The sequence below is a fragment of the Nematolebias whitei genome, chromosome 4 (assembly GCF_014905685.2).
Source record: "Nematolebias whitei isolate Nwh7 chromosome 4, NemWhi1, whole genome shotgun sequence".
Taxonomy (NCBI): Eukaryota; Metazoa; Chordata; class Actinopteri; order Cyprinodontiformes; family Rivulidae; genus Nematolebias; species Nematolebias whitei.
This window is the reverse complement of record NC_056501.1, coordinates 24,382,084-24,394,497: the sequence shown is the minus strand read 5'-3', so window position 1 is coordinate 24,394,497 and position 12,414 is coordinate 24,382,084. Positions and strand designations below refer to the sequence as shown.

Below are 12,414 nucleotides of genomic sequence, written 5' to 3'. Positions count from 1 at the left end.
TGTGCATTTTAGCTTATATTACTACCTTGAAATACTTTTTCATTCAAATTCATCCTGCTGAGCTGTTATATTTCTACCATGTTGTTGTTTACTATCTCTCTTTCGGACGTTGTAAATTTTACAATTACTTTTTCACTTTGTGGTACTTTATTTTTGTACCCTTATTGCATGCTTTTAGTATTTCTTGTTTGTTTGTTCTTTGACTTTTTTTTTTAGCGAATCATATCGGTTCTTCTTATCCTGAGCATTTCATTGTACCTTTAACCTTGTGTTAACCTGCATATGACAAATAAACACAACTTGAACTTGAACTGGAATTTGTGCCCATAGTATTGAGCTAAACTTTTGTGTCCTGGTAACTGGGAGTCATCCTCAACAGATACTCTGAGCGTTTACAGTACAAGGAAGAGCTCACAATAGCATGAGATCAGGCATAACGCAATTTTCAAGGTTTGACCGAAACGGCTACAACTTTGTCCCTTCTCATCAAATAATGATTTTAGTTTAACATGTGTCGGTTTAACTAGTTTTAATTCAACACTCCATGTCTCTGTACTCCATGATTTCATCCAACAGTAACAATTTGTAAAGCATGATTAAAGATTGTTTGTTTTGTTAGCTTTTGGCTCACGCTCATCCTAAATTTTAGCTCTTACATAACCATGTCAATATTCACACTAATGCCCATTCTTTCATCCACAGTGGGAGTGAAGCTGCAGCTCTCAGTCAAGAAGCAGAGCCAGAGGTGAGAGCTGATGGGACGCTGGTTAAGAATAGCATACATGCTGGCTTGATTACTGAGGCCTTTAAGGGACATGTTCCCTCTGCTTTTAAAAAAGGGGGGTTGTCAGCCATTAATGGGCCGCTGATGTGAAAAGTGTTACCTGCTTATTGAAGAGGAAGGAGTCTGAAGGCAGGGGATAGCGGGGTATGTTATGTAACAACTCCACAAGTGACTCATCATTATCAGCATGAGAGAGATAAGCAGACACACTGAGGGACTCTCCATACCTCCCACTCCATCCATCCATCTCTCATTCCTCCTCCTCCTTCTCTTCTTTTCTCTCCTTCATGCCTTTTGCAACAAACAACTTGCGTCTTGTTTTTCTTTTCAGCTCGAAGCCAGTACTTCCTTACATTTGTTCTCCCTTCCAGACTTATCGCTCCCATTTCCTCTTTTTTTTGTTTTAATATCACAAATCTTGTGTTCCCTCCACCTTCTTCCTTTCATGATTTTTTTTTTCCAACATGTAAAACGTATTTTCACTTTCAAACATGTTTTAACTCCAGGTTAAAGCTGTGAAATTTGAGCTGAGTCATAAGAAACCCTCGTCTCTGAAGTCAAAACTATATTATTAAATCATCCACAAGCTTATAAACGTTCACTGAACTGAAGCTAAAAGTTCGACTATTAAACTGTACTCTGTTTTTATCGTTTCTCAGCTAAATGAGCTGCAATGTGTCCCTTTATTGATGTGTAATCGACCAAAACTTTTCAGCTGCTATAGGTCAATGACAGCTAAATTAATCATGTCAGTTTACAGGATAAAATCATTCAACCATGTTACGCATTCAGCATAATGTTGATTGTAAAAGCAATGATCCTGAAAAATTGAAATACAAAAGCTTCCAATTGCAAACACTGGCTTTGCTTAATTTACAAGGTTGCTTTCAAATGTTAAAGCAATAGCTCAGATCTTATGAAGTGGAGTTCTGTTGAAAGTTTATGAGCAAGCAATATCTTATCTGGTGTAGATAGCTCTTTGAACGACCTAAATTGGGAAAGAATGGTTGAATTCTGATCGGATCGACAAGGTAAGGACTAGTCCAGGCAGGGCAAAGACCGAAATGGATTACTGCCACCTTAAAACAACTTTTAGTCTCTCCCTCCCTCCATCCATCAACCCATTCAGGGTTGTGGGGAGTTGGGTGTATTTCTCCAGCAATCAGTGAGCAAAAGGCAGCTTACACCCTGGACAGGTCATCAGTCCATCACAGGGCTACACTGAAATGAAAGACAGACAACAATCCCAACTCTCACTCAAACCTGATGACAGTTGAGTGAAGCCATTTAACCTGACATGCATGATTTGGGGAGGAAACCCGAGTAACAAGAGAAAACCTTTACGTGCATGAAGAGAACATGCAAAACTCACACAGAAAACCTTTGTTTGGAGACAAACCTGCATTATTATTGCTGGCAGGCTAAAGTGCTGACCAACTGGACCACAGTCCAGACCACAGGATGAGTCCAATTTAACCAATTTTACAGGGATTCATGTGGACACTATTTTATAAAACTTTGGTACACCTGCATCAATTTCACACTACAGTTAATTACACAGCAGTGTTTCCCCTACCATTATACAGGCCTGTCAACAGAACCAAGTGCCCTGCCTACTGAACTGACTCCCCACCATCAACAACTGCCAGCACTGACGTAGCATTAAGCTAGTGGCGCAAAAGACATATGCGCTAGCTACAATGCTACAGAGATAGCGCTGTTCCACACTGAGCTGTTCCACACTGAGCTGTTCCACACTGAGCTGTTCCACACTGAGCTGTTCCATACTGAGATGTTCCACCGGCTCGAAAACTGACGGTACAAACAGCGCAGCGCACAACACAGACGTGTCTCTGTGTGTTTATCAGGTCTCTCTTGTAAATGAGTCCTTGAGGCTCAATGGGATTTACCTGTCTAAATAAAGGTTGATTGTGTGCCCCCACCCCCCTCGAGAAAAATCATAGAGATGAGCACACTGCCAAGGCAAGTAATGTAGGGGAAACACCGCATAGAATTCTATAATTATTTACGAGCACAAATAGTGGTCATAGCAGCTAGCTGTAGCACTTCCAGTATAGCCTGAGTCACTTTCTGCAGGAATATTGTATATCATATTGTATTGTATATCATGACCTGACTGAAAAATGTTGGATTTTATACCTGGATTATTGAGCATGGACTTTATTGTATATCATAATATCTCTACAAGAAATAACTGCTCACTGTAAAATTGCTAGCAGTTTAAAGACAGATAAAATAACATTTGCGAGAACAGCTATGAAATATGTTAAAATGGAGTTAAGACGGCAGTAATCCACTTTGGTCTATTATTGCATTTGTATGGCTCCAAGTAAATGTATCCCTCTATAAAATTCTGCCTTTGCAGCTATGGTAACTTTTCACCATTTTTATCCATTTTGTACCCACCCTGTCAATGATTTCAACCCACAGTTTTATTACTAATATTATCATTACTTTGGTGTGATTAGTTGTGATCACCCGGTACTTTTTTTGAATTAAGCATTATGGACTGACTTTTTTTCTTCTGAATAACCTTGGATATCAAGAAAAAAAAGAACGTTTAAATATGCAGTTCTATTTAAATCAGGCATTAAACTCTTTTTATATATATTTTATATATTTGATCAATTTATTATGTTTGCCTAAAAATAAACAGGCTAGGTTGTGCTTTTTCTGTATTTCATACAAGCAGCTTTTGCATTACTACACCTGCACTATTGAGCCTGTGGTAAGCATGTACAGATACGTGCATCCAGGGTCACAAAGGTCTTGAGTGCATGCAGGATCATATGCATGTGTGAATATGTGCTTATTGTAAATGTATGGGTGCAAAGTGGTTACGGTTTTGTAACCAAGTGGCACAAAATGTGAACTGCTGTGTACAAATTGGGACTACGGTTTTGCAGAGACAAATTGATGACAATGACAATAATTATTCATAACCTTTGAACAGAAATAACTTTTAAAAAGCTGAATAATTCAAGAAGTAATGTGTCTAAATGGTATAACAGGAAAAAAACAACACCTTTTTTCTCCCATGACATTGTGTCTCTAAGTCGCAGACGTACTTAAAATGAGCCTTTTAAACACAATTCTGTCATCTATGCGGCCTGAGGAGTTCGTCTTTTTTCTTCTTCTTGCTGTGCTGATTTTCATTTTGAGAACAAGACATTGCTTGAGCTAGAGGTATAAAAAGAGCACACACACCCTGTTAGACTGTAATTCATCTCAGAGGAAAATCCCTGGCTTTAGTACCAAAGCTCAGATGATTAACTACCTTTTCAAAGTTACGGTTCACTTCTATATCTAATGCTTTTCCACATCTGTGTTCTCTTAATAAGAGCCTCTTAATCAAATCACAGCCAACACAAGGGTGATCCCACATTCTCACTTTTTCCTCTTCCTTCGTTGCACTAATGAGGCCAACTTGATATCTTAGTGACTCATACCCAAAAGAAGTGCCAATAATGTGATTCTTGTTACAACAAATCACTGCCAAGACAACAAAGCCAAATGCACTTAGACTCAACGGATATAGGAAAAAAGATAAAAGAACAAGGCACTTAAGAAAGCAGCAGATGACTCACCTGTGACTGGTGTCTATGAGAGTCAGAGTGCCGACTACTTCGACGAGAGCTCACCCCAAAGGGGTAAGTGTAGGTCCGCGGGAGGCCAGAGGGCGTTGAGAGGCGTTGTGGATGACCCTGAGGTTTGTAGCTGTCGGAAGGCGTCTGAAAGCTGTTGCTGCGTTCGCCTGTGGGCTGTTTCCTCTGGCTGGAGTGAGGCAACGCATTGATGATGGGCGTCTTTGCCAGGACTTGAGGGACTCCGTAATGGGCAGCCCAATTTGACGCGTCAGTGGTCTTGTCTTTGGCCCCACTCCCTGTCTGATGGCAAAATTCTGCCGACTCACTCCTACTTCGACGCCTTCCTTTTAGCAGTTTGGCAGCAGCCGAGTTTGGCTGAAATCAACCCAAAAGGAAAAAAAAAAGAAAAGTGAAACGAACAAACGCAGAATGTCTTAAGCGTTTAAAAAAAAGCTCCTACCTTCTACAATTGACTGCCAACCTCTGCTCCTGCTGATCAGGAAAACGGCTGTCTAAACACACCCACTTATCACTACTCGGCTCACCCCTACAACTTGTTGGAAAGGCTGGCGAGGAAGGCAGGCAGGAGGATAAGTAGCAGCCAATAAGCCAAGAAGAGTTGACTGATGCTGAGAACGAAGCTGCACAGACGGGCAGGCAGACAGACAGGAATGGCAGGGTTAATGCTTCCACTCGGCACACTGATGTGCTGTTATGTCACCCAAGCAGAGAAAGCATTACTGTGTCTTTACGCCTGGCTGCATGACACGAGAAGAGACAAGCTCGGAGAGGAGAGGGGAGAAAGTGGGAGTAGAAAGAATAGAGGCTGCCACAGATTTTAAAAAGCATCGTCAAAGAAGACGAGAAGACAAAAGCAGGTGGAAGACAAGGAGAGGTCTAATGAGAGGAAGAAAAACTCTATAGAAAAACCCATACATTAGAGAAGCTGAATGTGGCACTGCAATGACCCCATTGTAAGAGCAAATTCAACTCTCCCCAGCATAGATGATGTTAATTCCTTGAGGCAGAAAGTCGAGAGGAAAACAAATGACAGCCAGCTAGCTAAGCAAGCCCAGCAAACCTGAGTAAGCCACATAGTCACACTAATGAGCAGCTGCAGACACAGCACAGCTTCACAGATGAGCTTTCTGCCTCAGCGCTTTCCAGCACAAGAGTGACCTTTACTGAATAATCAAAGATTAAAATTTAAAAAATCAAGCTAGTCCAGGCGGTGACGTCCAGCCACAACATTTCAATACATCTGGCAACGCTGTCTGACCCATGTGCAAAACATACAAGAAACGTACGTAACTCACCTCGATGAACTGTTTAGGACAAAGCCCAACGTTTTCCCCCAGCTTGGCTTCAATCCACTGCTCATCGACTCGTCTGATGGCAGTAAGGATGTCCCCCTGTAAAGCAGAAATAGGTAAGACCGTTAAAACGGGACATCAGATGGGTGTAACAAAGATGTCTCACTCTGGAGACTGAGCACTCAGACCAGAAACTCTCAAAGAGTTTCTGCTGGAACATGTGACATCAGATCCATTTGTGTCAGTGCTTTCTATGGCCAGTCTAAAAAAAAAAAAAAAACATTTGACCACCTGCATTAAAAAGAAAGGCAGCTGAAGTGTGCTTTAATGGAGAGCAGTCAAGAACTGAGGGGCTTTATATAACAGCCTCAGCGATCCTTTGAATAAACAACCAGTGCAGAAGAGGCTGATAACCTCTGCTCCTCAAGCCTCAGGTTTCTGTCCCTGAAACAGTCAAGTGAACAAAAAAGTAATGACCATTATGTAATATTTCATGCTCTGTACATAATTACAAACTTTAACAAAGTCAAAGAAGGATGGATAAGAGGTCAACCACAGAAACCCACAGAAGTCAGTTAATGAATATTGTCATAACCAGCATCTCTATCTACCCATTTTCTGATGCTTATATGTGGTCGGGTTGCAGAGTCAACCAGTTTAGAAGGGAAACCCAGACATCTTTCTCTCCAGCGACGCTCCAGTTTCTTCCGGGGATCCAAAGGTATTCCCAGTCCCAGAGGGGCTGCATAATCCCACCAGTGAGCTCTCAGTCTGCCTGGGGTCTCCTCAGAGTGGCTTATGCTTGGGAATCAATCAAAGGTAGGTAACCAGGAGACATTCTAGTCAGATACCCCAAACACCTCAGCTGATTTATTTTGATGCTGAGGAGCAGCATACTCAGGATACTCTGAGCTCCCCCTGGATTAAAAAGCTCCTCACCTTATCTCTAATACTGAATTTGGCCACCCTATGAAGGAATTGAAGTTCAGTAGCTTATATCTGGAATCTCGTTCTTTCAGTCACACAAAAACTGAACTCACTGTAGATGAAAGCTGGAAGAGCTTTGCCTCTTAGGCTCAACTCTTTCGTTACAAAAAAAAAGACCCATAAAGCCCCTTATTACTGCAGACAAGGACCCGATTTGCTGAACCATTTCTGTATGTTATGAAGCACTATTGTTGTTTTTTAACAATACAATTCAAAATTAATATCAGCAGTGACTGATTTTCACTAGTTTAGACACTCGTGCTTGTTACTGTAATAATGTGAGGAAGAAGCTATGTAAGCATCCGGGAAGCAGTTAGGGATTGGGCGTCTTGCTCATGGACGCCACGACACGCAGGCACGGCGGGGAGTTGAACCTATATGACTTTCTGGTCCCAGGTCAGCAGCCTTGCCTCTACCCCATCTCCGCCCCATTAACTGGGGTTGCTGCAAAGACCACCAGCCTGGAGCTTCTCTGTGTGCAGTCTAATTTAAGAAACCATGGCACAACAGAGTTCAGCCTGAGGTCTAGCTGTTTTAAACTACTACTTGCAAGATTGTTAGATGGGAAAATCAATGAACTCATTTGATTGCAACAAGTCTTTTGAAGGTTCAATAAAAGATGAGGGGATGAAGCTCTTTTTATCTGCGAAGCCATACTTGTGAAACAGATAAAGGACTGATGATGGTGATAGAGAAAAGTTGCACTCAACACTACACTGGTAAAGCATGGGGGTGGAATAATCATCCTCTGGGCATATGTTGAACTCAATAATACAAATTACATTTCAGTGTAAGGGGAAAAATAAAAAGACCAAAGATAAATAATTTTTGTTTGCCCTAAATACACAGTGTTAAACACATTATACCACAGGAGATGTAAGCTGAAGGTTTTTCCAGGATTTTAAATTAAAATTTCTCTATCTGGAACTGGATCTCATGCACAGTGCAGGTCTCTCGGTGGAAAAAATAATATTCCCCAAACATTAGGTGTATACAAAACATGTTGACAAGCTGTGATATTTGAAAAGACAAGCACACAAGGTTTTAATTCAGCACCATGTCCAAAACCTTGTGTTTTTGTTTTTCCTTGTAGAAAATTTATAAAAAGAAAAAATATATATTGTTAAAAAAGAAAAAGAAAAAAAGAAACAAGCTTTCTTTAAGATTTTTAGCTAAACATTTTCTACACTCAGGCACAGAAACAAATATTTTAGTCAGGACTGCCCAAACTTTTACAAGTTAGAATGTAAAAATGAATCAAATTGACTTCTAGACATTTTTATGTCTTTATGTCTATGTTTTTATTTTATTTTCAGCAGGTTTTAAAAATGGAATGAACAGCATATAAAAAATAATTTCAAAAGTTTTCCAACTACTAATATTATGATAGTTATGAACATTTTCTGTTAATAAAGAGGACATTGTATAATTAATATTGCCGTACTTGCAGCCGTATAAGTCGCATCAGTCCAATTATGTCTAATAAAGTGGAAAGAAAAACAAAAATACATTGCTTCGTCGCATACGTCGCATCTATTATGAGTCACCGCTGACACGTCGTGTTTGTTACGCGTCACCTCTGACCACCCGGAAACGTGGGCCGGTGTTGTGCCAAAAATCAATTGGCTGCCAAATGACGGCCGTGGGAGCGTGCACAGGAGGACTTTAACAAGAATTAAACAAGATAAACACTTAAAAACAATTATTTTTTGCTGGAAATTATAGCAAAGGTGTGTCTCAGTTTAACTTTTCCTTAATAAATGCACTTTAATGATCAAATCAGCTGCATTTTACCTGGGCGGCACAGCGAAATGCAGCTGATTTGATGTTTGCTCCAGTTCAGATTCAGATATTCTTTATTGTCATTCGACCACATGTGGTACATGTGGTCGAATGAAATTATGTACAAAATTATTATTATTATTATTCCAGCGCAAGAAGAAAATGGCTCAGTATGGCAGGCTTGCCATATAAGTTAAGAGCCCTCTAGTGGCTGAAAATGGTAGTGTTCAGTATTTTCCATGTCAGAATGGATTAAATAAGATCTCAGCCAAAATTTGGGTTATAAATACAGGAAAAAAACATAAATAAGTCGCTTTACTGTATAAGTCACAGGGAATGCTAATTTATACAAAAAACTGTGACTTATACAGCGAAAATTGTGGTATTTAATGATGGTGGTTGTTGACTTAGAAGAGACCATTTGCACATCAACAACTTGAGCCAATAAACACAAAGTTTTCCTGCTGAGTAAAGTATGAGCAGATTTACAGACCTTCATGAAACTGAGACAATATTGGCTGCCTTCCAGATTCATCTCTTCTGGGTTAAAGTCGCACGTCGCCCTGCAGAGAGGCAGCGGTTGGGCCTGCTGGAAGGACTGCTGCATCTGGGGCGCACTAACAGATGCTCTGCCAACATCACCGGGGTCTTCATAGTACCAGTTGTCCATTTGGTAGTTCGAGGTGACAGTATTAGCAGGTGTGAAGATCGGCTCTCCTGACATATCAGGTCGTTGGTTTGCTCTGGGAGCAGCCTGAGGAGAAGGAAGGAGTCAAAAATAAACATACCATATTAGAGTAAATGACACCTTGCATTTTCAGTCTATGCTTTCCAGGGAAAATTATAAGAATAAGTCTGTGACCAGCTACGTTTCGGTAAAACAAGAAGAAAATTCAATAAGCCCTCTGGTTATGGGTATTTCATAGCCAGTGTGTGAGATTTACATCAAATAAAAGCTGTAGTCAAGTTTCCAAACACACGGCTGATCCAGCAGATTCTTATCTATATATTCTGAATTTATAAGAAGCTTTATAAGAAACCCAACAATGTTCAGTCACTGTCCAGATGACCTGATTGAACATTGTTGGGGTTTTGTACCTGGATTATTGAGCATGAACCTTACAAGAAAGTTAATCAGTTACAGACTCAAGTTTCTGAATAAGTAAATTTTTTTCAGAAACAGAAGAACTGTATACACAAAGATAATGATAGGGAAAACAAATGAGCAATTTGACTGATAAAAGCAGACGCATTTCTTAACTACAAGTAATTTTAACTAATGACTACAACCAGAACACTGAATGCATTTAGACTTAATTTAATTATACCCTCTGTTCAGTGTCCTTGAGTGCCTGAAAGGTGACTGCAAATATAATCTATTATATTATTATTATTATTATTACTATTACAATATAACAGTCTCACATTAAGCCTCAGTGTTTTTAACAGTTATCTGTAAAACGATGAGAAACTTTAACTTTCTCTACTTAGTGGAGCGTTTTGAACTCCGACTGAACTCAGGGTGGAGGATTTAGAGTAAACTTTTGAACTTTCACAACTTTTATTTATTTTTACTCTGAGCAGATTAGAGACAAAATGGTTTTAACTCTTATAACAATGAAGAGATAAAAAAAGAGTCATGACCTTATCTCTACCTCTGCAATTCTCTAAAGTCTTTTTATGAGTCTGGTTTATACTGAAATGAAATTTCGTTGTGCTGCTGTGCAATGACAATAAAGGCTGATTCTGATGTGACAATGTGAGACGGGTTTAATACACGTCACAAGTTTTAAGAATACCAACATTTCTCTCAGTTGGGCCTTGGTTGATGATCATCAGAACAAGAAGGTTGTTAGAACCCTTGTTATCATCTACAGAACAAAGCTGCTGAAGCTTTTAGACCATGTTCAGTGCGTCACAGTTTATAATAAGTAAACTAACATGAGCTAAGAGCAGACAGGGTGCAGGAGAACCCTCATGCCCTGAAGAGACACACGCAGCTAGATATGTCATGGACTCCTGGGGTGTTTGGAAGATGATGCGCCTGTCTGTGCTGTCTGCTGAGGATGGAGAAGACGCAAACATAATTGGATTTATGATAACAGGGTTTCTGCTCTTTGGAATTGGCAGATACCTGGGTTATCGGTTAATAAGGAAGACGTCGGCAGCAGATTTGGCAACAGTAAAGCTGCCAGCCTTATATGAAGGATTACTCCATGCTTCAAGCTTCAATTTGCTTTGCGAGCCGAACTGTAAGTTGGACACAATTTCTGAGAATCATAGGCCATTTGCAGCTCCTAGGACTCGCCGGCATCAAGGATTTGACCTTGGAGAAGGCTAACAAGCACGGACCGGTGGAATGTCCACGGATCTGGCTGTTTGGATTCGCCATTGAGTGTACCAGCAGAACTGAAGGCAGACATGTCAGTAAAGTCTGTCTGCCCAAAACAATTGTTGTTTATCTGAATTTGACCTCCCCGCTGGCTTTGGACAGGCCAGCTTATCTCAAATTGATCCTGGAGGATACATAAACTAAGAAGCTCTGTCTGGCCCACCCCCACCCTGAGGACATCTGTGGCCTTATCAGATTGTGCCGCTGATAGACACTGTACCATCACATTCAGAACTTTGGATCTTTCTGCAGTGTCCATGGACATCTCATGGCCTTTGTTGAAACTTCTATGCATAAATGTATTATGATGTCATTGTATGTTGATGTTTATGCTGTGAGGTCCTTTTTTTTAAATCTTTTACACTGTGCCCAGGCCAGGACATGGTGTGAGACATGATTTTTTTTACTTCCTCCACCCCATGTTCTCTTTTCCTCATCTACTTTGTATGTTGTATGTAACAGGTCTCTCTTGTAATCGAGTCCCTGAGGCTCAATGAGTCAGAGTCAGAGTCAGAGTTTCTTTATTGTCATTCGCACCTCATGTGGTACATGTGGTGGAGCGAAATTATGTACACAGGGTCCCAGTTACATCCAACAATAAAATGTATAAGAAAAACAGTAATAACATCTAAGATATGAACTAAGAAAAACATCAACTAAATATACACTAAGCACTCATAACATAAAACATTGAACATCAGCACAAACATGAACATGAGTCTGTGAGCAGATGTGCACGCATGAACACATCAACATTGAAACAGATCAGCAGCAACATGAAACAGATCAGCAGCAACATGATATGGTTTTTCACAGTGATTATTCTAGTTAGAGATTCATGAGTCTAACAGCCTCAGGGTAGAAGCTGTTCCTCAGTCTAGTGGTTCTAAACTTAATGCTCCTCAACCTCCTTCCTGAGGGGAGTGGGGCAAAAAGTGTGTGTGCTGGGTGAGTGGGGTCCTTCATGATGCAGGTGGCCCTCTTCCTGCATCTGGAGGTGTAGATGTCTGTGATGGTGGGGAGGCTGATTCCGACAGATTTCTGTGCAGCCTTCACCACTCTCTGCAAAGCTTTTCTTTCTGCAGCTGTGCAGCCTCCATGCCACACATTGATGCTCGAGCACAGGATGCTCTCCACTGCACACCTGTAGAAGGAGGTGAGGACTGAGCTTCCCAGACCAGCTCGCCTCAGCCGTCTGAGGAAGTAGAGTCTCTGATGAGCTTTCTTGATCAGGCTGGTGGTGTTGTTGCTCCAGCTGAGGTTGTCATTCATGTGTACACCCAAGTACTTGTAGCTGGAGACCACTTCCACCGCAGATCCTCTTATGTTCAGGGGGGTGTAGGTGTTTTTGTTCCTTCTGAAGTCCACAATCATCTCCTTTGTCTTCTTCACATTGATGTGAAGGTTATTCTCTCTGCACCAGCTCTCCAGGTGTTCCACCTCTTGCCTGTAGCTGGACTCATCATTGTTTGTGATGCATCCCACCACCGCTGTATCATCTGCAAACTTTACAATGTGACAGCCTGGATGGGTAGCTGCACAATCATA

General features: G+C 40.8%; 1 protein-coding gene across 1 annotated transcript in view; it reads right to left on the bottom strand.

Annotated features, from left to right (window-relative positions):
- sh3rf2 (SH3 domain containing ring finger 2) overlaps positions 1-12,414 on the bottom strand; it is a 33,377-nt gene that overhangs the window by 16,057 nt on the left and 4,906 nt on the right. Inside the window, 3 exon segments of the mRNA XM_037675068.1 lie at positions 4,393-4,767; positions 5,709-5,804; positions 8,968-9,228. Coding sequence (XP_037530996.1) covers positions 4,393-4,767; positions 5,709-5,804; positions 8,968-9,228 — 732 coding nt within the window.